This window comes from Bufo bufo, chromosome 8, assembly GCF_905171765.1.
Source record: "Bufo bufo chromosome 8, aBufBuf1.1, whole genome shotgun sequence".
NCBI classification, from domain to species: domain Eukaryota; kingdom Metazoa; phylum Chordata; class Amphibia; order Anura; family Bufonidae; genus Bufo; species Bufo bufo.
The window spans coordinates 6,805,470-6,833,109 of NC_053396.1; the positions used below are offsets into that span (position 1 = coordinate 6,805,470).

Genomic DNA, 27,640 nt, shown 5'->3' on the forward strand with positions numbered 1-27,640 from the left:
TGCACTAACCAGTGTGAATAGGTAATTGTGTCTTTTGCTGGTGAGAACCCCATGATTGACGTGTAGCGGGGGGGCATCGGGTTTTAGTGTATCCACAGTCCATGCCGTGTGGAACCCCGACCTATAGCTGATGCAATGTAGAGGATTTAGGGGGAGGGGGTGCGGCAGTCGATTGGCGTCCTAATCGCCCCCCTTCCCCTCGTATCCTCATGAACCAAAGCGGCCATTACCGGCAAAGTGCAATTCAGGATTCAAAGCTCCAGTGCGATCCATTCGCTGCGCCCGGGTTGTATCATAGACCACTGGTTATAATGGGGGATGATGAGGGTGATGCTATATCATACATGGAGGGTAATATATTCTTCTTTATTATATATATATATAGTTTATTTCATAGTGGGGGGGTATATATGGGTGACTGGTGTATATATGTGCATATGTATATATCGACCTCCTTGTTTACCGGCGTCTGGTCGCCTTCTAGGGCCAATAACAATTGATCGCTGGAGTCCTATAAAGTACTGCTCCCCCTGCTGGCGAAACCACGGAGGTGTCGGATTAGGGTCCGGCTCATTCCTCTCTCTTTCCCCTGTGCTCTAGGCATGACTCTTCTTAAAGGGGTAGCTCCGCATCCCGTCAAATCTACATACATTGGGTCACGTCTTGTACTCCAGTCACATCCAGATCTGCATCGTGCGGCCTGGAATCAGCCGTAGCCTTAGGATTGTGCAAGTTGTTGCGTATCTATCTAACCACTACACCCCCCTACAACACGATACAGCAGAGTGAATGGAGCAGGATTTAGAGCAAACGGGAAATGGTGCTGTGGATGTGATTGGAGTATAAGGTACAACAACGTGTGCAAAGCGGGGTCGTCCTTTAAGTTGAGTCTGTCGCCCGTTTTATTGTTTTTCTTCTTTTCTACGGATGTCTCCGATCTCCAGCAGCCTCATTATCGTCGCGTCTCGATGTCAATTCTCCCTTTTTTCAGGTTTGAGTAACAAGCATTCATGCCAATATGAAGTTAGGGGGCGCTATAAGCAAAGGGCCGGATCCATTGCTCACCGGTGCCACCAGTGGTGGACGACAGGTACTGCAGGCTGGCATTCCATCCATTGTAAAGTATGCCCGCTTACTCCGTAGGGTTAATAGGGGCTCGGACTACAGTCCATTAGTGGCGACTTCCCAGTCATCCCTGCTTCCAAAGGGAGGGATTCCCAAGGCAAGGGCATATGAGGGAGTTACTCTTTATGCAATTGTCTAGCACATCACTATACATTTGCCTATGGTAAGTGAGAATTCTATTCCGATCATTCCGCATCTGCTGCACGGTCCATTCCTTGCAGCTTTCGAATGTCTTAGGACAGCTTCGTTTTTCATTAAAACTGTGAAATAAATTTTTATTATTTTTTTTTAATTTTGCTTATAATTTCCAGTAATTACCCGACGCTGTTGAACCCGCTGTATGCCCTGCGCTGACATCATGTAATGTTTACCTTGCCGGCTCCAGTAAAGATCACGTTGAGTTAATCTGTGTCACTTGTTATTATTGCTCTGCAGTTTATATGTTCTGCTAACAATATAATTGTGTTTCCTGATACAGAGCTCCAAATCCCCTGCCTAGTGATCGATGCTAAAATTCTCTACCTGCAGCCACCACCAGAGGGAGCTCCCTGTCTACAGTTTCTACATTGAGAGCAGGGAGCTCCCTCTAGTGGTGGCTGCAGGTAGCAGAATGTTATCTTGTCATTCTGTGTCTACGCAGAGGATTTGGAGCTCTGTATCAGAAAAGATGACTTCATTGGCCATTGACGTGTGTTCAGCCGCTGCTTTGTATCGGTTTTTGGGAAAGCTGGGTAATTATAGCTGCCAACAAAGATGCTGCCCAGCTTTCTTATCTCGTCCTTTTTTCTTTTTTTTTTTTTAACCTCCATCCCCCATGAGAGGCCACATAAATGCACGTTGAAATCTGTGTCAGTCTGGCATACTGTTCGTGAATCAGGAGGCTCAGGATGAGCAGAACCAACTAGCAGTGGGTTGTTCGGTTCTGGTAATGCTGCAGTCTATGGGGACGGTGTTTCCTGGGAAGGTAGGTACGTGCTGCATTAGCTATATTACACCTGTATTGTTACTGTCGACCTTTTACATTCCTTTAGACTTGTTTCTATGGTGCACAAGCCCGGGCTTGCTCTAGTTCTACCTGCTCCGCCTCAGCCAATCGGGTGTGATGCAGGGAGCCCCAGGGGTCACTGGTGCTATTGTTGTGGGGGGGGACAGATATGGGTCATTGCCAGGCGGGCGTGTTGTAGCTGACGTCGCTAAGCACACAATGTGAAATCTTTCTGCCGAGGAACCTGGTGGCAGCAGCTACCTGCTATGTGCCGGACAGATACCTTATAGCCAGTATGCATAACGGATCCGTCAACAGCACCTTCACCTCAGACAACTACCCCGAGAAACTGCTGGAGAGGATACGGCAATTCCGTACCCAGCAGGACCTGTGCGATGTGACGCTGGAGGCCGAAGGGGTGCTCTTCCCGGCCCACAAGCTTCTATTAGCCTCGGCCAGCTCTTACTGTAAGCTGCTGTTTACTGATCCTAAAGTCGGCAACTCCGTAAGGCTGAAGGATGTCAGTGCCAAGGGCCTTCAGAACGTCCTGGACTTCATCTACTCCAACAAACTCCACCTGTCTTGGGACAGCGTTGAAGACACCTTGCGGGCGGCAGAGGTCCTGCTTGTCCGGGAGGCGGTCAAGCTCTGCTTCCGTTTTTTAGAAGACGGGCTGAACCAAGAAACTTGTTTGGATGTGCTGAAGATGACCAAGAGGCACGGGCCGGAGGAGCTGAAGGAGAAGGCTGGAGGCTATGTTGGCCACCACTATCAACAAGTCCCTGGCCATTTCGGAGACCTGAATCTTGTAGACAAAGGGACGCTGTGCGAAGTCCTGGAGAGGGAAGACGTTCCGGGCTGCAGCGAGCTGGATCTGTTCCGAGTCGCGTTGTCCTGGTTGCAGCACGACACCGCCAGGCTGAGGGAAGCTGCAGATGTTCTCAAGAGGATCCGCTTCTCGCTAATTCCTCTAGAAGACCTTCAGAGATGCGTGAAGGAGACGCCCGTCATGAAAACCGACTCCAGCTGCTTTCGATACCTGCAGGAGGCCCTGAAGTACCACTCGCAGGTTTACGCTCAGCCCACGCTGCACTGTGATGGCGCCACCATAAGGTCCAGTTCTGACAAGCTCCTGGTTTTGGGTGGAAGGACGAATGACAACCAGGTCCTGGGCAGTATTTGGGTGCAAAATGACGACGGCAGCACGTGGTCTGAGCTTGGAGAGATGTGCTCCCCGGTCTATAATCACTGCGTGGTGGTCATCAATGACTTCCTGTACGTCCTCGGAGGGCAAACCAGGTTCGACCCGTCGGGAAAACATCCATCGAATGAGGTATTGACATTATTTACTAGGCTTTATGGAGGAATACAGGCATTGGGCACACTACGCTAGAATCTGTCCACTGACTACCTGTCGTTTGCAAGGTTAAAGGGGTCCACCAACCTGATCATTGCTATAAGGAAAAGTTTGATATAATTTGTGTTCCAGTTCACCATTTTCAAGATCTCTGCTTGCTGTGTGTGTGAAGGGAAACACCGTGCATTTCTTACAATTGTATCCAGACTAGATTGAAGACTGATACATTGTAACATTGTGCAGCTGTTGATGTGTATGGTTCCTAGAGGACGGTCTGCACTGAAACATGTCAGCAAGCAGAGATCTTGCAAATGGCGAGGAACTGGAACACAAAGTATCAGAAAGTTGCAGAACTTTTCACGTTAAAATGATTATATGTAGAGGACGCCAGCCCCTAGTATGAACCCGTTTGCATATTTTTCCCATGGGACTTCCTTACACGCAATGTTCTCGTACATATGCCACCAGGGTCCCCCCTGAGGCTACATGCACATGAATGTTGTTTGCTTCCGTGTCCGTTCCGTTTTGTTTTTTTTGCGGATAGGATGCGGACCCATTCATTTCAACAACCATGTGCTGTCCTTATCAGTATGTCCGTTCCGTAGCCCCACAAAAAAAATAGAACATGTCCTATTCTTGTCAGTTTTAGGCATTGTTACAGTGTATCTGCAAAAAAAAACAACGGATTGCGTACGGAAAACACATACGTACGCAAACATAGAAACATAGAATGTGTCGGCAGATAAGAACCATTTGGCCCATCTAGTCTGCCCAATTGTCGTATGCATGTAGCCTTAACCAGTGCCCCCCATTATTGGGCTACATGCACACGACCGTATGTGTTTTGCGGTCCGCAAATTGCGGATCCGCAAAAAAACGGATGACATCTGTATGCCATCGGTTTTTTTATTTTTTTGCGGATCCATTGCCTAAAACGGACAAGAATAGGACATGTTCTATTATTATTATTTTTTTTGTGGGGCAACGGAGCGGACATACTGATGTGGACCCATTGAAATGAATGGGTCCGCATCCTATCCACAAAAAAAATGGAACGGACACGGAAACCTACAATGTTCGTGTGCATGTAGCCTTACGGCTCGTTCACATGAACGTATTTTGTGTTCCGTATATGGCCCGTTTTCTGCGTTCCGCATCATTCATTTCAATGGGTCCGCAAAAGATGTCCGCATCCACATCCGTTGCTCTGTTCGTGGCCCCGCAAAAGTTATGAGTCCTGTCCTATTCTTGTCCGTTTTGAGGACAAGAATAGGGATTTCTTTAATGGGCCTCCTGTTCCGTTCCGCAAATTGCGGAAGGCACACGGGCGGCCTCCCTTTTTATGTGCATCCGCAATTTGCAGACCACAAAAAACGGCACGGTCGTGTGAACGAGCCCTTAACCAGTGAAATATCGCTGATGCTAGCCGGATTATTTTATGATCTGTGTCGCCATCTGCAGGCGCTTCATGTCGCTGCAGATATAGTAGATGTTCGTGATCGTACCTGCGGCTAACCTCCACGCCATGAAGGGGCGTGGCTGTGACAACCTTCCATAGTTGGCACTATAATTTCTTGTTGAGTCGGGGATCACCCCTCTCCCGGGCATACGTCTACTAGCCCTGTTTGTACATAACCTTCTGGCTCGTGTCGCCCTCCCTGCAGGTATTCCGGTTTGACCCGCGCTCCGGCTCATGGCTACAAGTTGCCAGCATGTTAGAGAGAAGAACGCGTTTCCACACGGAAGTGATTGGTGAACGTATAATCGCGGTCGGCGGAGGGTCCCTGTTGGGTCACCTCTCCCAGAGTGTGGAGGAGTATCACCCTGCTGAAAACAAGTGGGAGTATAGCGCCCCCTTTCCTGTCCCGGTGGCAGATCACGCCGGAACGACCCATAAGGGCATTGTGTACATTTCCGGTAAATTCTCCTAAAATACTCAAAACTTTGCTTCCCACCTGTCTCCATTCATTCCCCTCCTCACATGAACAGACAGGTCACTGTCCCCCAGTAGGTCAACACCCCCCCCTTCTGAAATGCTCTGTGCTGCGGTCAGTCTAATATGCCGCTTGCTTGTCACGTATAGCTCTGTGGATAGGCCCCCCCCAATCTCCGCTGAGACATATGAAATACTCTGTGCTGCTTTCACCAGTATGTGACTTTCCACTTGTCACGTGCAGGCCTGTCCTGACTAACACGAACGGACGGGTCAGTACACTCTATTCCTGAAATACTCTGTGCTGCTGGTGCTCCTCTTTGACTTGCTATTTATTTGCCCGCAGGGGGGTATTCCACGAGTAAGACCCTTAATGACGTGTACAGCTATTTGCCAAGATTGAAGCGCTGGGTGGTAAATCGCGCCATGATGTCTTCCCGCTGTGATCACGGAATGGCCGCTGTCGGAGACAAAATATTCTGCGTAGGCGGGCGCACTTTGAACGCGGTGAGTAGCAGAACGTGAAGTTGCAAAAAAAGAATATTATTCCAATAATCAGGTGCACAATGGATGGCGAAATAAACTTCTTTTTTTTTTTTTTGTTTACCTGGGTTCCACATCGCCTCCATGCTACAATAAAAGGTACTGCAACTGTCTTCGATTTCTCTTTTTTTAGGCGAAGGAATGGATCCATGTGAATGAGACGGAGTATTACTGTCCAGCCAGCGACCAGTGGAGCGCCCTCAAGCTCTCGCCCTTCGACTGCTGCCAGTTCAGTATAACCACCCACAATTCCAAGCTTTTCATCACCGGAGGGGGCTCCTTAAGGCGTATGAATAAAGAAGATGGCGTCTTCGTGTATGACCCCAAGGCCAAAGCCTGGAAGAAGGCGGGCTCCTTGCCGCGACCGCTGGTGGACCACGCTTCATGCGCCATTAAACTGCCTCACGGGATGATAGAGAATCGGGAGAAGGAAGAGGAAAGCTCGGCCGTCCCGAACAAGAAGCGATCGACTCTGAACCTGTTCATCACCGGAAAACACGAGAGGGAATTGTAACCAGCGAGGGCGAGTCCATTGTCCTATTTTAGGGCCCCCAGCGGTAGGTGGGATGTGGCGTGAAACCCTGTTCTCATCGGCTACAGGGCTGCGGCTCTCTAGGCTGCGGCTTTCTTATCTTACAAAGGTGTGGGGGGGTCTTGATCCGGGCCCCCCACATTACATCATGTACTAAGGACACGACTCGGATCAGTGATGGATCCCGAGAGGATTAAACGAATCCGGTCCCCGTTAGTGCCATCAATTACACTTTCACGACTAACCTGATTGAAGTTAATCATTAGAGTGCCCCTTTATGACAAAGTTAGGGTGGGTTCACATCTGCGTTCTGGATTCCGTTATGGCTTTCCGTTATAACATATTTATAACGGAAAATGACGGAATCCATAAGACGGAAGGATGGATCCGTTATGCTGCCCATAGACTTGTATTATGATGGAATGCAAAACGGAAGCCCTTAAAAGGCATTCCGTCTTAATAGAAGTCTATGGGAATCCTAACGGATCCGTCCCGTTTCCGTTATGCAGAACGGAGAAAAAAAGTCCTGTCGACAGGACTTTGTTTTCCATCTTGCATAACGGGAACCAGACGGATCCGTTATGATTCCCATAGACTTCTATGAAGACGGATCCAAACGGAATGCCTCTTAAAGGCTTCTGTCTTATGGATTCCGTTATTTTCTGTTATAACGGAAAGCCATAATGGAATCCAGAATGCAGATGTGAACCCACCCTTAACAGAGGGTGGAGAGTGCTTCTGGTATTGGAGCGCCCCCTTTAAGATGAAGTTTGAAGAGGGTGGAATGCATTTCCTGTGTCTTTGCATTTTTTAAGTGTTTTTATAGCCTATATCCTCCTGTATAATAAACCTGATGACCATTTATCAATCATTTACCTACAATTTCGTGATCCACAAAGGATTTCATAGGCGGCCACTGGTAATTGTATAGAATGTCATTTTTTTGACTGCCATATCAGCTATAAACACGAGGTGGCGGTATAACATTCTAGCTACAGACATGGTCTGGTATCATTCACAGGTGTGCAGAGGTAGCAGTCACATAGGGCCCCTGGTATCTGAGGCGGCCTGTGGGCCACATAAAGCGCTGTTATAGATTTTACATCGGGCCCTAACACATTAATCAGACCTGAAATAAAGTTTGAATATTCAATTTCCTCTCACACACCAGGCCTTGGGCTTCCTGGATTTGGTTGCCCATAGCAACCAATCAGATTGCAGCTTTCATATAGTAACCTGCTCTGCTACAATGAGAGCTGGATTCTGATTGGTTGCTATGGGCAGGGCAGCTCGTCAGCAGTGGGCCTATGCAGCAGAGTGAGCCTGACTTTAATGTGGGGGTGTAAAGCTGTGTAAACCCAGAAATGGGGTAACTGTGAGCTCCTGACCCAAGGTGAGTGCCTGCACTAGGCCAGGCAGGACTATAGGAAGGCTGGTTGAGGGAGGCCATTGTGTTGTTGTTACCCAACTTTCCCGGAGCCCTGAATAGTAAAGTTGTAAAATTTCTGTCCTATTCTGGTATTCACCCAGCTTTTCCGGAGCCCGGAATGGGTAAGTTGTCCAGTTCTGTCCGGTTCTGGTGCACACATTTCCCAGTCTCTTGCCTCATTGCATTAGTGGACAGATTTGTCACGCAGGGCCACAGAAAAGCTGAGTGACAATCAATATGGCTGCCCTAACCACTCCCACAGCGCTGACACCCAGCTTTCCCAGACTCCTGTAAGGCCTCATGTACACGACCGTTGTTTTGGTCCGCATCCGAGCCGCAGTTTTTGCTGTTTGGATGCGGACCCAATAACTTCAATGGGGCCGCAAAAGATGCGGACAGCACTCCGAGTGCTGTCCGCATCCGTTGCTCCGTTCCGTGGTCCGCAAAAAAAATAAAACCTGTCCTATTCTTGTCCGTTTTGCGGACAAGAATAGGCAGTTATATCAATGGCTATCAGTGCCGTTCCGCAAATTGCGGAACGCACACGGACGCCATCCGTGTTTTTCAGATCCGCAATTTGCGGACCGCAAAACACATAACGGTCGTGTGCATGAGGCCTAAGGCGTATGTGCCTAATTACTGCAAGTTTCTAAACTTCAAGAGAGGATTCTGAAGAAAGAAGGTCTGACAACTGTCCTATATCTTCTATATAAAAAGAATCTTCATATAAAAGAGAGGATAAAAAAAAACATAAAAATTATATTATCCTTCAGGCGGACATAAACACGCCTCTAAGTTCTTTATCGGGTATCTTAATTTGATTTGTGCAAGCAGTGAAACAAAGGGACAATTGTATATGCAAAAATATATAATCGTTTATTATAAAACAAAGAATATAAAAATCAATACAATTGCAAAACAAATGATGAAGTTACAAAATAATACCCAAAATGTACCACACGGTGGTGCTAACGCACCTCTATCTGATCAGCACAGTGTGATTTAGTGATTAATGACAACCAGTGTCATACTTTTTAGCAAACAGACTCATCTACCAAGAGAAACTTAGGATCTTCTGTTTATCAAACAGGCTAGAACAATAAAACACGGATTATACAGGAAAATAACTGTTATCCCTTGACTCTGTTTTCCTATAACCAATCAAAAATATATGATAAAATATTCAGCTCGGCAATCAGAGTAAGGAAAATAACTTTCCAAGGGTTTTTGTCCTCTTTTCAAATAATGTCAGATCTTCCATTAACAATATGCATCTTTGCTAAGAGATTAATCAGCATTATAGAGGCGCCTAACACTTTATATTCCCACAGTATGGGGACTCTTGGCTATATACCGAGAGAAATATCTTATTAATATCACGAGTAGTAAACACAATATACGTTACCGGATCAAAGGTAGACAGAGTTCAGATGGGACCAGTTCTGAAGAACTTTCCTAGTAATCCCCAAAAAAAATCCAAGTTTCTTCTGGTAAAGTTTTCTTTTGATTGAATGAATGGATAGATGGATCTATGGCTTAATATGGATCTCTATGGATTTTTGGATCTCCCTTGCTGCTCCGCACACGAGTAATTATTCCCCCCCCCCCTTATCTAAGAATCATCCCCTTTAGATTAGGGATTCCCAATCAGGTAAGGTGGGTGTATTCGCATGCTAATAACACCATGATGTCCTATTAATTCCTAATATGGTATAGAACAAATAATAAAATATTATTATATTGTCCATCTGCCTCCAGGTGGCACTGCGGTACTGCAGATGAAAATCACAACTTTTAAGCATTAAAATTAAATATCTAATAATACGTTCACATGACCTCGTTGACCTTCTTAATATAAATCATTGAGGAAGGTCTTTTCCTGACACTTTTAATTACCTATATCCTGGACTTGTTGGAGTTGGCTGTCTTCTCCTATCTTTTTGAAATATAGGTTGACTTGATGAAAATTTTATATAACGGCTTTGATGCTTGGCATCGGAATTTGCACATTTCACTTATCTACATCCAGGAATAACTATTGTTTTGAAATAACATTTACTCTTCTCAGAAATCCAATTAACATAAACTTACTTCAATGTTTCTGTACCTTCTAAATGATAAATACATACATGGTATAACATATATATATATATATATATATATATATATAAATCGATACATTGTTACACATAGATAATACATTATATGAATTATTGATTAACATATGTTGTAAACTAAATATACCATACAGAGATATATATATATAATATAATTATAAATATATAAATTGAACCTCATACAGCAGGTGTGCCTCAAGGATATGAACCCTTATCACGTCATGGCTTATCCATGAAGCAACCTTGTTCCCTCCAGACAGACATGTCTTAGCAAGTTGGTATACTCCCCATAGATAATCCCATATCTTTAGTAATAACTTTTAAATACAATGTCCGTTCATGTTCACAATTATGGGAACATGAACATAAAATTGGGAACAGACCCAAGCCAGTCCTGATGAACATCAACGTGAAAAAAGAAACGAGGATCCAGCACCAGTTTTGAAAGTTTTTTCGTTCCCGGTCTTTATTCACCAAATTTTCGTAAAATATAAAAATGCAGTGGCACTAGTTCCCACTCTTCCCCAATTGATTTACGCGTTTCGAACACTTCTGTTCTTAGTCATAATCAAAAGTGTCTGATCTGTGAAGATCTTAAATTGGGTCAACCTTCCTTTTCCCCTCCATAAAGGGGGGGGGGGGGGTTGGGAAGAAAAGGGAGGTGAGCTCGATCATCAGCATGTCAGACACCTGTTCAAACAAACACACCCGTGACATATAAACTCTGATTTAGTTATACGATAAAATAATTCTTACGATTATGTGTGGTCAGGACAACCCTCATAGTACTCCAAAATCGATTCTTAAAAAATAAGCATGTTCGCGACAAATATACAAAAAATAAAAAGTCTGCTAAATCGGACTTACCACGTAGAGTCAGCTTTAGTAATTCGGAATTGGAGACATCTGCAGCTTCAAGTGATTCCTGTGAGTCGATGGGGGAGAAAAGAAATGCAAGCTCAAGATGCTAACCACATGAAACCTTCTTATTTTAAAATTAAAATAAATCAGAACCGCCAAAAAACGTTACAGAAGAGGCGGCCGAAAACCCAAAAAGACCGCATATGATGTCAACCCGCCTACAAAACAAGTAGATGAAGATTGCAACGATGCATTGATTTTGGATGTTATTAATCTATCCAGTCATACCTTGACGGGAGATCAAGAAAATGTATTGTCATTAGGTTTGAATTTTGTGCCCACCACTAATTTTGATCCTTTTTCTACCATTATGCATGTTAACAAATTTATCAGTTTCATCCGTGCCATTTGAAGATCCCAATACAGACAGAGATATAACAACTACTAATATTTATACTAATTTATCATTCAGGGAACAACAGTCCCTGCTCTGTCTTGGAGATCTCCAACTGGAAAACACGGATTTTCATGAGCCTGTCAGTAAACATGACTTTTCAACCGCGAATAAAAATGACTATCCTCTTAAATTTCGCACACCTGGTATGGATGTTTTCCAGGAGACAATTGAAAGGGAATTGTTACTGATACAGAGCCTAGAATATAAAAAAGGAAGACATAATCTCAATAAAAAACAACGAACAGCATTAAAAGAATTAGAAGAGAAAAAGGATCTTATATTCAAGATGGCGGACAAAGGGGGCTCAGTGGTGGTGTTAGACAAGACCTGCTATGAACAGATGTTGGGGGTTCTGCCTGACGTCTCCACTTACCAAATATTGAAATACAATCCCCTATCTAAATACAAGGAAGAATTAGTTCTCATCTTGAATAGAGGTAAAGAAAGGGGCTTTATCAGCCAAAAACAATACGATTTCTTGAATGTTGACTCACCTGTAACGCCAATCATTCATGCTCTTCCAAAAACACATAAGGGCGTTAACCCTCCCCCATTACGACCTATAGTGTCAGGGATTGGATCCCTAACAGAAAAAATCTGGGAATGGTTGGATTCAGTGTTACAGCCATTGGTCAAGAGACTTCCAGGATATATCAGAGATACTACTGATGTACTCAAATATATGCATAATGTGGTTGACACTAGACGTTGTCTCACTTTATCCATCCATCCCTCATGCAATCGCCCTTTTAGCATTAGAATATCATTTGCATAAATATAGCAAATATTCACATATGCTTATTGATTTTATCTTGGAAATAACATTGTATCTACTGCAAAAAATAAACTAAGATCAGATTTATTGGGTCTCACAATAAACAATCAGAGAAGACCAAATGTAACAAATAAGAATAATAGTGTCCAAACAGATAGAAGACAAAACTTGAACATCAACAAAGGGTGCATTCACACGTCAGTATTTTTACCCTTCCAGATAAACGTTCCTGTTTTTTGCGGATCCGAAAATCTGGATGACATGAGGATGCTTTTAACATGTCATCCGATTTTTTGACGGATCCATTGACTAGAATGGGATGACGGAACGCAAAATCGGACAAATAGTAGGACAGGGTATATATTTTTTCCAGGATCCGAATAACGGAACCCACGGAACGGAATCACGGAATCGGAGAGCACCATGAGTGCTCTCCGATTATTTGCGGATTCCATTGAAAATGAATGGATCCGCATAACGTTCCGTTTTTAATCGGAACGGATGCGGAACACCATAACGGACGTGTGAATGGACCCAAAGGAAGAGAAATGTCTGAAAATGAGATGGTTGTGATGAGATGGTTGTGTTCTGGGATCGAGCCGACATTGCTACAAGATACGCGCACGATAGGACCAGATTGAGGCTCAACTACTTGGGCCCTGTTCACACCATGCATTTTTTTGGATGGTTGGGATCGAACATATGTGATATCTCAAGATAATTCCATATTGCAGGAGCTATATTATGTCATGTAGCGGAGTTACTATTGGTGCCCCCATAACTTTCAGATAAAGGGCCAAACCATCATACCTTGTTCACATTATGCGATTTTGCTTTTGGTGAACAAAATTTGACATATATGATTTTCCACGAGAATTTCAGACTTCAAAGTAGATATCATATTAGGCAACTGAGTGGACACCATTGGACAATATCGAGCATGTTGTGTTTTTTTTTGTATATCAAATGGAAGATCAAAGAATGGTACAGCACGCCTCGATTTTCAATCAAGATATAATATAGTATATTGAGAAATCGAGACGTGGTGTGTCTATATCTGGTTTTTCGAAATAGAACATGCGTATTGTTACTTTTTCACATAATCGTAAGAATAATTGTATCGTATAACTAAATCAGAGTTTATATGTCACGGGTGTGTTTGTTTGAACAGGTGTCTGACGCGCTGAGGATCGAGCTCACCTCCCTTTTCTTCCCCCCCCCCCCCCCCCCCCTTTACGGAGGGGAAAAGGAAGGTTGACCCTATTTAAGATCGTCGCAGATCAGACACTTTTGATTATGACTAAGAACAGAAGTGTTCGAAACGCGTAAATCAATTGGGGAAGAGTGGGAACTAGTGCCACTGCATGTGTATATATTACGAAAATTTGGTGAATAAAGACCGGGAACGAAAAAACTTTAAAAACTGGTGCTGGATCCTCGTTTCTTTTTTCACGATGAACTCATCTTGGCTTCCTCAGCCACATAATAGAACTTTGGTTCAGGCTGATTTTATTCTTAAAGGCAATGAGATGAGCATTTATTTTGGTTATAATGTCATTAGATAATATTGTATACGTATGAAAATGCACAACACTTGGCTGCCGACACAGCTCCGGCGGAGTTGTCAGAGTGAGTGACACATCTGTCTGGCGATGTAGTGACCCCTCGCTGCCGGTATTCCTGAGGTTTGTCTTCCAGTAAGGAAGGGATCAGCAGTAGACGGGCCCCACCGCGTTTCTGAGAAGCCGCCACATGTAGTCAGAGTCGTGACGAGTTGTCAGGTTGGTGTCACTTTAACAGATATTTACAAACTGAAGCCGCAGCTCGAGGAAGAGTCGTGACTAATCTACAGAGCGCCGGCGGTAAATACCCTATAGAAGAGCGCTGCTGTGTATCCAAGCCTCTCATGTGTGATACTGTCTGCTGAGCTGTGTATCTAATCCTATCCTGTGTGATACTGTCTGCTGAGCTGTGTATCTGATCCTATCATGTGTGATACTGTCTGCTGAGCTGTGTATCTAATCCTATCCTGTGTGATACTGTCTGCTGAGCTGTGTATCTAATCCTCTCCTGTGTGATACCGTCTGCTGAGCTGTGTATCTAATCCTATCCTGTGTGATACTGTCTGCTGAGCTGTGTATCTAATCCTATCATGTGTGATACTGTCTGCTGAGCTGTGTATCTAATCCTATCCTGTGTGATACTGTCTGCTGAGCTGTGTATCTAATCCTATCCTGTGTGATACTGTCTGCTGAGCTGTGTATCTAATCCTATCCTGTGTGATACAGTCTGCTGAGCTGTGTATCTAATCCTATCCTGTGTGATACTGCCTGCTGAGCTGTGTATCTAATCCTATCCTGTGTGATACTGTCTGCTGAGCCGTGTATCTAATCCTATACTGTGCGATACTGTTTGCTGAGCTGTGTATCTAATCCTATCCTGTGATACTGTCTGCTGAGCTGTGTATCTAATCCTGTCCTGTGTGATACTGTCTGCTGAGCTGTGTATCTAATCCTATCCTGTGTGATACTGTCTGCTGAGCTGTGTATCTAATCCTATCCTGTGTGATACAGTCTGCTGAGCTGTGTATCTAATCCTATCCTGTGTGATACTGCCTGCTGAGCTGTGTATCTAATCCTATCCTGTGTGATACTGTCTGCTGAGCCGTGTATCTAATCCTATACTGTGCGATACTGTTTGCTGAGCTGTGTATCTAATCCTATCATGTGTGATACTGTCTGCTGAGCCGTGTATCTAATCCTATACTGTGCGATACTGTTTGCTGAGCTGTGTATCTAATCCTATCATGTGTGATACTGTCTGCTGAGCCGTGTATCTAATCCTATACTGTGCGATACTGTTTGCTGAGCTGTGTATCTAATCCTATCATGTGTGATACTGTCTGCTGAGCTGTGTATCTAATCCTATCCTGTGTGATACTGTCTGCTGAGCTGTGTATCTAATCCTATCCTGTGTGATACTGTCTGCTGAGCTGTGTATCTAATCCTATCCTGTGTGATACTGTCTGCTGAGCTGTGTATCTAATCCTATTCTGTGTGATATTGTCTGCTGAGCTGTGTATCTAATCCTGACATTATAGTATCTATAGAACTGGTGTATCTAAGCTTATCATGTGTGATACGTTCCCGGAGAACCCCTCAGCACTACATTTCCCATCCTCCGTTGTCCACTGCAGGGTCGGACAATAATACTTCTCTAGGTTACAGACCATTGTAAGACATTTATTCTGTTATATGACGGTTGTAGCTCGGATACGCAGTATCTCATCTCTATAGATCAGTGATGACTGCGCAGCGCCCTCAGGAGGTACCGCAGAAGACCTATTCTGTGCCGTGGTCCAATGCGCTGACCATTCCTGGTGGAGTTGGTGGTGGGTATCTCATTATCGTCTGTCTTCACCCCGGCCGCGGTCGCCTGCTCTGTACCGTTCGCGCCGTGGTAGCTGGCGTTTAACCCTTTAACGGTTACTTCCATTGATGCATTTGATTTCCCCGATTTTCTCATATCCGGCTCCTTGGATCCAGACATTTCAGTATAGACACAGAAAAGTGCGAGGAGCGCGTTGACCGCTGAAAACGTCATAGCTGAAGACTCAGGGCAGTGACCGCCCGTATGATATGACCGCCCCTATGATATGGCCGCCCGTATGATATGGCCGCCTATGTGCTGCTTCTGGAATGTTTTCCCCGATGTCATAGAATGTTATGATGTCACAGATACTGGTTACATGCAATCAGCACTAGGGGGAACCCAGGAGCTCACTGCATACAGTTCATACATTAGATCCTGTATACAGGAATCTTCTGAGCTCCCCCTAGTGGTGGCTGCATGTCAACAGATGTCTCAGAAATGGCGCTCTGACTCTTATAAAGAAATAGTATGGAGTTAAAGGGGTTGTCCGAGTTATGAAAAAAAAATATATAGCACTGGAAATCTGATTGGCAGCAATATATAACTAAGCTAAGCAAGTTTTATGCAAAATATATATATATATATTTCCTCATTTGCCTGGTTCTTTTCTGGCCCTTACAAAACAATCTCTGCCCCTCCCCCTGCTCTGCTAAGGGAGTGGCTACAAGAACTGCCCTGAGTGACATGTCCGCCTGCTGGGAGACTCTGCAGCGTGTTGTATGTGTAGGACTACAAGTCCCAGCTGTATAATGACACTGCTAATACTCACAGGATCTTCCCCCTACCTTCTTGTGCAATGCTCTCTCTAGTCCTTCAGCTCCTGTGCCCAGAATTGTCACTGCTGCAGATACCCAGTGTGTGCAGCTGAAGGGGTTAAGAATCCTAGGAGAGAGAGCAGGCGGCAGTGAAGGGGGGCGTGGCCAGCACAGAAGTTTATCAGAGCAGGGAGAGAAGCTGACATCACAGGTCATGTGACCCTCAGTGAAATCTGAGAAACCAGCCACTGGAGATAAAGTGAGTTAATTGGAAAGCTGTTACATTTGCCCAGTTAGGAACATAGAAAGAACAAAAAAATAACTCGGACAACCCCTTTAATTGGCAAAGAATGATGGAGCTAGAAACGCTCTGATGAGGATGATGATGATGAGCGCTGGTGTCCGCCATAGGAGACGTTCTGATCAAAGCTTATTCTGGTTCCATTTATCCCTTTAATATCCTTCCTGACGGTTCCTCATCCTCCGATCCACAAACGACCTCTAATCTGTTTTATGCCGTTTCCTCATTGAGCGGTGAACACAGGAGGCGCCGCAGAGACAGGAAGAAAGATTACTTTTATTGACTTCTATGTTCTCACCCGTATCGGGGAAAAGAACACATCAGTCATCCGGAGCTCGTCACCCCCGGGAATAATTGTGTTTATCTGATCAGCACATTACTACAGATCCTAGGGACAGGAGAGTGTGTTCTATCACACAGCAGGCGGTATTATAGTAGTCATATTCCTGTACATAGGAGGCAGTATTATAGTAGTTATATTCTTGTACACAGGAGCAGTATTATAGTAGTTATATTCTTGTACATAGGAGCAGTATTATAGTAGTTATATTCTTGTACATAGGAGCAGTATTATAGTAGTTATATTCTTGTACATGGGAGGCAGTATTATAGTAGTTATATTCTTGTACATAGGAGCAGTATTATAGTAGTTATATTCTTGTACATAGGAGCAGTATTATAGTAGTTATATTCTTGTACATAGGAGCAGTATTATAGTAGTTATATTCTTGTACATAGGAGGCAGTATTATAGTAGTTATATTCTTGTACATAGGAGCAGTATTATAGTAGTTATATTCTTGTACCTAGGAGCAGTATTATAGTAGTTATATTCTTGTATATAGGAGCAGTATTATAGTAGTTATATTCTTGTACATAGGAGCAGTATTATAGTAGTTATATTCCTGTACATAGGAGCAGTATTATAGTAGTTATATTCTTGTACATAGGAGCAGTATTATAGTAGTTATATTCTTGTACATAGGAGGCAGTATTATAGTAGTTATATTCCTGTACATAGGAGGCAGTATTATAGTAGTTATATTCTTGTACATAGGAGGCAGTATTATAGTAGTTATATTCTTGTACATAGGAGGTAGTATTATAGTAGTTATATTCTTGTACATAGGAGCAGTATTATAGTAGTTATATTCTTGTACATAGGAGCAGTATTATAGCAGTTATATTCTTGTACATAGGAGGCAGTATTATAGTAGTTATATTCTTGTACACAGGAGCAGTATTATAGTAGTTATAATCTTGTACATAGGAGCAGTATTATAGTAGTTATATTCTTGTACATAGGAGCAGTATTATAGTAGTTATATTCTTGTACATAGGAGGCAGTATTATAGTAGTTATATTCTTGTACATAGGAGGCAGTATTATTGTAGTTATATTCTTGTACATAGGAGCAGTATTATAGTAGTTATATTCTTGTACATAGGAGCAGTATTATAGTAGTTATATTCTTGTACATAGGAGCAGTATTATAGTAGTTATATTCTTGTACATAGGAGCAGTATTATAGTAGTTATATTCTTGTACATAGGAGCAGTATTATAGTAGTTATATTCTTGTACATAGGGGGCAGTATTATAGTAGTTATATTCTTGTACATAGGAGCAGTATTATAGTAGTTATATTCTTGTACATAGGAGCAGTATTATAGTAGTTATATTCTTGTACATAGGAGGCAGTATTATAGTAGTTATATTCTTGTACATAGGAGCAGTATTATAGTAGTTATATTCTTGTACATAGGAGGCAGTATTATAGTAGTTATATTCTTGTACATAGGAGGCAGTATTATTGTAGTTATATTCTTGTACATAGGAGCAGTATTATAGTAGTTATATTCTTGTACATATGAGCAGTATTATAGTAGTTATATTCTTGTACATAGGAGCAGTATTATAGTAGTTATATTCTTGTACATAGGAGGCAGTATTATAGTAGTTATATTCTTGTACATAGGAGGCAGTATTATTGTAGTTATATTCTTGTACATAGGAGCAGTATTATAGTAGTTATATTCTTGTACATAGGAGCAGTATTATAGTAGTTATATTCTTGTACATAGGAGCAGTATTATAGTAGTTATATTCTTGTACATAGTAGCAGTATTATAGTAGTTATATTCTTGTATATAGGAGCAGTATTATAGTAGTTATATTCTTGTACATAGGAGCAGTATTATAGTAGTAATATTCTTGTACATATGAGCAGTATTATAGTAGTTATATTCTTGTACATAGGAGCAGTATTATAGCAGTTATATTCTTGTACATAGGAGCAGTATTATAGTAGTTATATTCTTGTACATAGGAGCAGTATTATAGTAGTTATATTCTTGTACATAGGAGCAGTATTATAGTAGTTATATTCTTTTACATAGGAGCAGTATTATAGTAGTTATATTCTTGTACATAGGAGCAGTATTATAGTAGTTATATTCTTGTACATAGGAGGCAGTATTATAGTAGTTATATTCTTGTACATAGGAGCAGTATTATAGTAGTTATATTCTTGTACATAGGAGCAGTATTATAGTAGTTATATTCTTGTACATAGGAGCAGTATTATAGTAGTTATATTCTTGTACATAGGAGGCAGTATTATAGTAGTTATATTCTTGTACATAGGAGCAGTATTATAGTAGTTATATTCTTGTACATAGGAGCAGTATTATAGTAGTTATATTCTTGTACATAGGAGCAGTATTATAGTAGTTATATTCTTGTACATAGGAGCAGTATTATAGTAGTTAGATTCTTGTACATAGGAGGCAGTATTATAGTAGTTATATTCTTGTGCATAGGAGGCAGTATTATAGTAGTTATATTCTTGTGCATAGGAGGCAGTATTATAGTAGTTATATTCTTGTGCATAGGAGGCAGTATTATAGTAGTTATAGTCTTGCACATAGGAGGCAGTATTATAGTAGTTATATTCTTGTACATAGGAGCAGTATTATAGTAGTTATATTCTTGTACATAGGAGCAGTATTATAGTAGTTATATTCTTGTACATAGGGGGCAGTATTATAGTAGTTATATTCTTGTACATAGGAGCAGTATTATAGTAGTTATATTCTTGTACATAGGAGCAGTATTATAGTAGTTATATTCTTGTACATAGGAGCAGTATTATAGTAGTTATATTCTTGTACATAGGAGGCAGTATTATAGTAGTTATATTCTTGTACATAGGAGGCAGTATTATTGTAGTTATATTCTTGTACATAGGAGCAGTATTATAGTAGTTATATTCTTGTACATAGGAGCAGTATTATAGTAGTTATATTCTTGTACATAGGAGCAGTATTATAGTAGTTATATTCTTGTACATAGTAGCAGTATTATAGTAGTTATATTCTTGTATATAGGAGCAGTATTATAGTAGTTATATTCTTGTACATAGGAGCAGTATTATAGTAGTAATATTCTTGTACATAGGAGCAGTATTATAGTAGTTATATTCTTGTACATAGGAGCAGTATTATAGCAGTTATATTCTTGTACATAGGAGCAGTATTATAGTAGTTATATTCTTGTACATAGGAGCAGTATTATAGTAGTTATATTCTTGTACATAGGAGCAGTATTATAGTAGTTATATTCTTGTACATAGGAGCAGTATTATAGTAGTTATATTCTTGTACATAGGAGGCAGTATTATAGTAGTTATATTCTTGTACATAGGAGGCAGTATTATAGTAGTTATATTCTTGTACATAGGAGGCAGTATTATAGTAGTTATATTCTTGTACATAGGAGCATTATAGTAGTTATATTCTTGTACATAGGAGGCAGTATTATAGTAGTTATATTCTTGTACATAGGAGGCAGTATTATAGTAGTTATATTCTTGTACATAGGAAGCAGTATTATAGTAGTTATATTCTTGTATATAGGAGCAGTATTATAGTAGTTATATTCTTGTACATAGGAGCAGTGTTATAGTAGTTATATTCTTGTACATAGGAGTCAGTATTATAGTAGTTATATTCTTGTACATAGGAGGCAGTATTATAGTAGTTATATTCCTGTACATAGGAGCAGTATTATAGTAGTTATATTCTAGTACATAGGAGCAGTGTTATAGTAGTTATATTCTTGTACATAGGAGGCAGTATTATAGTAGTTATATTCTTGTACATAGGAGGCAGTATTATAGTAGTTATTATCTTGTACATAGGAGGCAGTATTATAGTAGTTATATTCTTGTATATAGGAGCAGTATTATAGTAGTTATATTCTTGTACATAGGAGGCAGTATTATAGTAGTTATACTCTTGTACATAGGAGGCAGTATTATAGTAGTTATATTCTTGTACATAGGAGGCAGTATTATAGTAGTTATATTCTTGTACATAGGAGCAGTATTATAGTAGTTATATTCTTGTTCATAGGAGGCAGTATTATAGTAGTTATATTCTTGTACATATGAGCAGTATTATAGTAGTTATATTCTTGTACATAGGAGCAGTATTCTAGTAGTTATATTCTTGTACATAGGAGGCAGTATTATAGTAGTTATATTCTTGTACATAGGAAGCAGTATTATAGTAGATATATTCTTGTACATAGAAGGCAGTATTATAGTAGTTATATTCTTGTACATAGGAGGCAGTATTATAGTAGTTATATTCTTGTACATATGAACAGTATTATAGTAGTTATATTCTTGTACATAGGAGCAGTATTATAGTAGTTATATTCTTGTACATAGGAGCAGTATTATAGTAGTTATATTCTTGTACATAGAAGCAGTATTATAGTAGTTATATTCTTGTACATAGGAGCAGTATTATAGTAGTTATATTCTTGTACATAGGGGCAGTATTATAGTAGTTATATTCTTGTACATAGGAGCAGTATTATAGTAGTTATATTCTTGTACATAGGAGCAGTATTATAGTAGTTATATTCTTGTACATAGGGGCAGTATTATAGTAGTTATATTCTTGTACATAGGAGGCAGTATTATAGTAGTTATATTCTTGTACATAGGAGCAGTATTATAGTAGTTATATTCTTGTTCATAGGAGGCAGTATTATAGTAGTTATATTCTTGTACATATGAGCAGTATTATAGTAGTTATATTCTTGTACATAGGAGCAGTATTATAGTAGTTATATTCTTGTACATAGGAGGCAGTATTATAGTAGTTATATTCTTGTACATAGGAAGCAGTATTATAGTAGATATATTCTTGTACATAGAAGGCAGTATTATAGTAGTTATATTCTTGTACATAGGAGGCAGTATTATAGTAGTTATATTCTTGTACATAGGAGCAGTATTATAGTAGTTATATTCTTGTACATAGGAGCAGTATTATAGTAGTTATATTCTTGTACATAGGAGCAGTATTATAGTAGTTAGATTCTTGTACATAGGAGGCAGTATTATAGTAGTTATATTCTTGTGCATAGGAGGCAGTATTATAGTAGTTATATTCTTGTGCATAGGAGGCAGTATTATAGTAGTTATATTCTTGTACATAGGAGGCAGTATTATAGTAGTTATAGTCTTGCACATAGGAGGCAGTATTATAGTAGTTATATTCTTGTACATAGGAGCAGTATTATAGTAGTTATATTCTTGTACATAGGAGCAGTATTATAGTAGTTATATTCTTGTACATAGGGGGCAGTATTATAGTAGTTATATTCTTGTACATAGGAGCAGTATTATAGTAGTTATATTCTTGTACATAGGAGCAGTATTATAGTAGTTATATTCTTGTACATAGGAGCAGTATTATAGTAGTTATATTCTTGTACATAGGAGCAGTATTATAGTAGTTATATTCTTGTACATAGGAGGCAGTATTATTGTAGTTATATTCTTGTACATAGGAGCAGTATTATAGTAGTTATATTCTTGTACATAGGAGCAGTATTATAGTAGTTATATTCTTGTACATAGGAGCAGTATTATAGTAGTTATATTCTTGTACATAGTAGCAGTATTATAGTAGTTATATTCTTGTATATAGGAGCAGTATTATAGTAGTTATATTCTTGTACATAGGAGCAGTATTATAGTAGTAATATTCTTGTACATAGGAGCAGTATTATAGCAGTTATATTCTTGTACATAGGAGCAGTATTATAGCAGTTATATTCTTGTACATAGGAGCAGTATTATAGTAGTTATATTCTTGTACATAGGAGCAGTATTATAGTAGTTATATTCTTGTACATAGGAGCAGTATTATAGTAGTTATATTCTTGTACATAGGAGCAGTATTATAGTAGTTATATTCTTGTACATAGGAGGCAGTATTATAGTAGTTATATTCTTGTACATAGGAGGCAGTATTATAGTAGTTATATTCTTGTACATAGGAGGCAGTATTATAGTAGTTATATTCTTGTACATAGGAGCATTATAGTAGTTATATTCTTGTACATAGGAGGCAGTATTATAGTAGTTATATTCTTGTACATAGGAGGCAGTATTATAGTAGTTATATTCTTGTACATAGGAAGCAGTATTATAGTAGTTATATTCTTGTATATAGGAGCAGTATTATAGTAGTTATATTCTTGTACATAGGAGCAGTGTTATAGTAGTTATATTCTTGTACATAGGAGTCAGTATTATAGTAGTTATATTCTTGTACATAGGAGGCAGTATTATAGTAGTTATATTCCTGTACATAGGAGCAGTATTATAGTAGTTATATTCTAGTACATAGGAGCAGTGTTATAGTAGTTATATTCTTGTACATAGGAGGCAGTATTATAGTAGTTATATTCTTGTACATAGGAGGCAGTATTATAGTAGTTATTATCTTGTACATAGGAGGCAGTATTATAGTAGTTATATTCTTGTATATAGGAGCAGTATTATAGTAGTTATATTCTTGTACATAGGAGGCAGTATTATAGTAGTTATACTCTTGTACATAGGAGGCAGTTTTATAGTAGTTATATTCTTGTACATAGGAGGCAGTATTATAGTAGTTATATTCTTGTACATAGGAGCAGTATTATAGTAGTTATATTCTTGTTCATAGGAGGCAGTATTATAGTAGTTATATTCTTGTACATATGAGCAGTATTATAGTAGTTATATTCTTGTACATAGGAGCAGTATTATAGTAGTTATATTCTTGTACATAGGAGGCAGTATTATAGTAGTTATATTCTTGTACATAGGAAGCAGTATTATAGTAGATATATTCTTGTACATAGAAGGCAGTATTATAGTAGTTATATTCTTGTACATAGGAGGCAGTATTATAGTAGTTATATTCTTGTACATATGAACAGTATTATAGTAGTTATATTCTTGTACATAGGAGCAGTATTATAGTAGTTATATTCTTGTACATAGGAGCAGTATTATAGTAGTTATATTCTTGTACATAGAAGCAGTATTATAGTAGTTATATTCTTGTACATAGGAGCAGTATTATAGTAGTTATATTCTTGTACATAGGGGCAGTATTATAGTAGTTATATTCTTGTACATAGGAGCAGTATTATAGTAGTTATATTCTTGTACATAGGAGCAGTATTATAGTAGTTATATTCTTGTACATAGGGGCAGTATTATAGTAGTTATATTCTTGTACATAGGAGCAGTATTATAGTAGTTATATTCCTGTACATAGGAGGCGTATTATAGTAGTTATATTCTTGTACATAGGAGCAGTATTATATTAGTTATATTCTTGTACATAGGAGCAGTATTATAGTAGTTATATTCTTGTACATATGAGCAGTATTATAGTAGTTATATTCTTGTACATAGGAGCAGTATTATAGTAGTTATATTCTTGTACATAGGAGGCAGTATTATAGTAATTATATTCTTGTACATAGAAGGCAGTATTATAGTAGTTATATTCTTGTACATAGGAGGCAGTATTATAGTAGTTATATTCCTGTACATAGGAGTCAGTATTATAGTAGTTATATTCTTGTACATAGGAGCAGTATTATAGTAGTTATATTCTTGTACATAGGAGCAGTATTATAGTAGTTATATTCTTGTACATAGGAGCAGTATTATAGTAGTTATATTCTTGTACATAGGAGCAGTATTATAGTAGTTTTATTCCTATATACAGGAGCGGCATTATACATTATAATGCTAGAGCTGTATTTTTTTATGCTGGTTGTTATCGCCATCCCTCTTTTCTTGCTGAGATGTCAGTTTATTACGTTGTCGCTCTTTCTGCCTTTGTTTTCTCTGAGCTCATTTTATATTAATGAGATGCGCTGTTGTGATGAAGCTCGTTTTACTGCAAATCCAATAAACAGCACAGCAATATACATGGCGGACTGGGGACGTACATAACACTGGGCATCCATCCTACCATCAATCACTGGTTATTGTACCGCTGGTTCCGTCGCGCCCCCGTACATTACATCATGTTAATGGCTGGAGCTTGTCCATAAACACATTTTACTGCAACCTTTCAAGGAGACGATAAAATATCATCCATTGGCAGGCGATAAACTATCGGGAAGTAGGGGGTTTGTAAGCACGCTGCACATTTTACATGTACAGTTGTGTTCAAAATAATAGCAGTGTGTTTAAAAAAGTGAATAAAGCTCCAGATCCTTCTAATAGCTTCTATTTCCATCCACACAGATGCATTGGGAACACTACACATTCTATTCCAAATCAAAACATGAGGAAAAATATATCAAATTTGTGTTGTTCCTCTAAAAAAATAGTAGAATATTAGACTGTTCAAAAAAATAGCAGTGTCAGTCTTCTTCTTTACAAACTCAAACATTCACTCTATAAACTGAGAAATGTCTGAAGATTTTCTTCCTTCTGAATCCCGTCACTAATACTCAGTTGTATACCCGCTGTCTCCGAGAACTGCTGGACGTCTGTGCTGCTCGGAGTCACCACCTTCTGCCCCTGTGAACAGGTATTCCAGCCCTGGAGGATCGGACGACATCCCACAGTTCTTCTCTTTTTCTTGGTTTTGCCTCAGAAACTGCATTTTTGATGTCACCTATTGGATAAAGATCCGGGGATCGGGCCGGCCGCTCCATAACGTCAGTCTTGTTGGTCTGGAACCAAGATGTTGCCCGTTTACTGGTGTTTGGGGTCGTTGTCTTGTTGGAACACCCATTTCAAGGGCATCTCCTCTTCAGTATAAGGCAGCATGACCTCTTCAAGTATTCTGATGTAGTCAAACTGATCCGTGATCCCTGGTCTGCGATAAATAGGCCCATGAGACACATCCCCATATCATGATGCTTGTCCACCATGCTTCACTGTCTTCAGTGTACTGGGGCTGAATTCAGTGTCTGGGGGTCGTCTGACAAACCGTCTCCGGCCACTAGACCCAAAAAGAACAATCTTACTTCCATCAGTCCGCAGAACGTCTCTTCAGGCCGTCAATGTGCTCTTTGGCAGATTGTAAGCTCTTCGGCACATGTCTTCTTTGCAGGGGCTTCTTGCAGATCGCTCGGCTTCACATCGGCGTCTTCTCTCACAGGGAACTTTACACCTTCTCTGATCTTCCTGGAGATGATTGTTGGTCGAGTCCTCGCCATTTCGGCTATTCTTTTATTCATTCAAATGGTAGTTTTTCGCTTTCTTCCACGTCTTTCAGGGTTTGGTTGCCATTTTAAAGCATTTGCAATTATTTTAGCTGAGCAGCCGATCATTTTCTGCACTTCTTTATATGTTTTCCCCTCTCTGATCAACTTTTTAATCAAGGTGCGCTGTTCTTCTGAACAATGTCTGGAACGACCCATTTTCCTCAGAATTTCAGAGAGAAATGCGCTGTAACCGGCAGGTACAACATGTGCTGCCTTCCTTCCTTAAATAAGGGCAATAATTGCCACCTGTTTTTCAAAGAATGAATGACCTCACCCATTGAACTCCACACTGCTATTATTTTGAACATTTCAATAAGTGATTGAATTACAGAGAATCAGCAGCATGCATGTCATGACTGTTGGGTTTCTATTACTCTACTACACCTGCTAGTGAATTATTTGCCATGTAGAAATATCATTTCTACCAAAAACAGTGATTGATCAGGTTAGTGATGTCTGACTGCTATTATTTTGAACACAACTGTAGCCCCTGCTCCTGGTAGTAGCTTAAAGGGAAACTTCATTCCCTTCTGATATTAGGATCTCCTCTACGGTGAACAGTCCTGACTTACACGGTGAACACATTTTATTAAATCTCCTTACTTACATTGCAGATATGTTCCCATCTGGCTGCGTCTCGGCAAAATTCAGGCTTTTGGCCAGACAAAAATCATCGCACAGTTTTTTTTTTTGTCCGTCCGAAAGCCGAAACTTATGCCGGAAAGTGGCCATATCCTCGCCAGATCCCATTATAGTCAATATGGTCCAGCAGTATCCGGCTAGGCTGCATCCGGGGAAACCCTGCAGGCTGAATAAACTGCCGGGTCGGTTAAACGGCGGTGTGCATACAGCGGTCACGTGGTGCCTTTATGACCAAGGCAATACCCCAGCTATGACGAGCATGGTATGGCGGTGACAGAAGCCGCAGACTTGTTTTTTCTCTGAGGATGTAACGCCAGATGTGGCCCTTGATGAATACACGTGCGCACTATGCCGTCCGCGCTGCACTCAGCTACAACCTGCACCGGAGACCTGCAGGCATCCGAACGAGAAAATCAGGTCCAGCCAGACATTTAATGAAATACCGTCTGCGGTGAGCGCACTGGTAATAACTGGGGCGCCGCAGCCGATAATGAATCACCTAGGTGTATACAGCTCCTACTGCAGATCCATGTGTCTCCATGGTTACCGACGGTGTGGAGCCTGATCCTGCAGCTATGTCCCACTCCATGCCACGTCTCTCCTGCATCTGGACTGGAAATGTCATCATAGGGGTTTTTGATATATTTTTTTTTGCAGCCTGTTACCATGGAGACACACAGGTCTGGATAGGAACTGTAGACACAGAGCAGTAACAAAGATTGGCTGCAAAGCTGATTTAAAAAAAAATCTTAGATGCACTATTTTTAAGATCTCCGCTAGCTGTCAGTGAATGGGAGGATTCTTGTT

The 27,640-nt window shown here is 40.4% G+C and overlaps 1 protein-coding gene and 1 long non-coding RNA gene across 2 annotated transcripts; one reads left to right on the top strand and one right to left on the bottom strand.

Annotated features, from left to right (window-relative positions):
* Positions 1–2,316: 2,316 nt before the first annotated feature.
* LOC120977779 (kelch-like protein 9) lies at positions 2,317–6,483 on the top strand. The gene is made up of 4 exons (XM_040405880.1): positions 2,317–3,443; positions 5,132–5,384; positions 5,747–5,907; positions 6,077–6,483. The coding sequence occupies exons 1-4, from the start codon at positions 2,406–2,408 to the stop codon at positions 6,455–6,457; spliced, it is 1,833 nt and encodes a 610-aa protein (XP_040261814.1). The 5' UTR covers positions 2,317–2,405; the 3' UTR covers positions 6,458–6,483.
* LOC120977780 lies at positions 6,412–27,250 on the bottom strand. The gene is made up of 3 exons (XR_005773960.1): positions 27,240–27,250; positions 16,544–16,549; positions 6,412–6,545 (listed from the first exon to the last, which is right to left on the bottom strand). It is a non-coding gene; the product is annotated as an uncharacterized LOC120977780 (long non-coding RNA).
* Positions 27,251–27,640: the final 390 nt, after the last annotated feature.

Excerpts from the sequence above, each read along its gene's own strand:
- LOC120977779 (XM_040405880.1), top strand. The coding sequence starts at position 2,406 with ATGCATAACGGATCCGTCAACAGCACCTTCACCTCAGACAACTACCCC. Across the intron at positions 3,444-5,131 it reads GAAAACATCCATCGAATGAG|GTATTCCGGTTTGACCCGCG; the intron begins GTATTGACATTA and ends CCCTCCCTGCAG. Across the intron at positions 5,908-6,076 it reads GCGGGCGCACTTTGAACGCG|GCGAAGGAATGGATCCATGT; the intron begins GTGAGTAGCAGA and ends CTCTTTTTTTAG.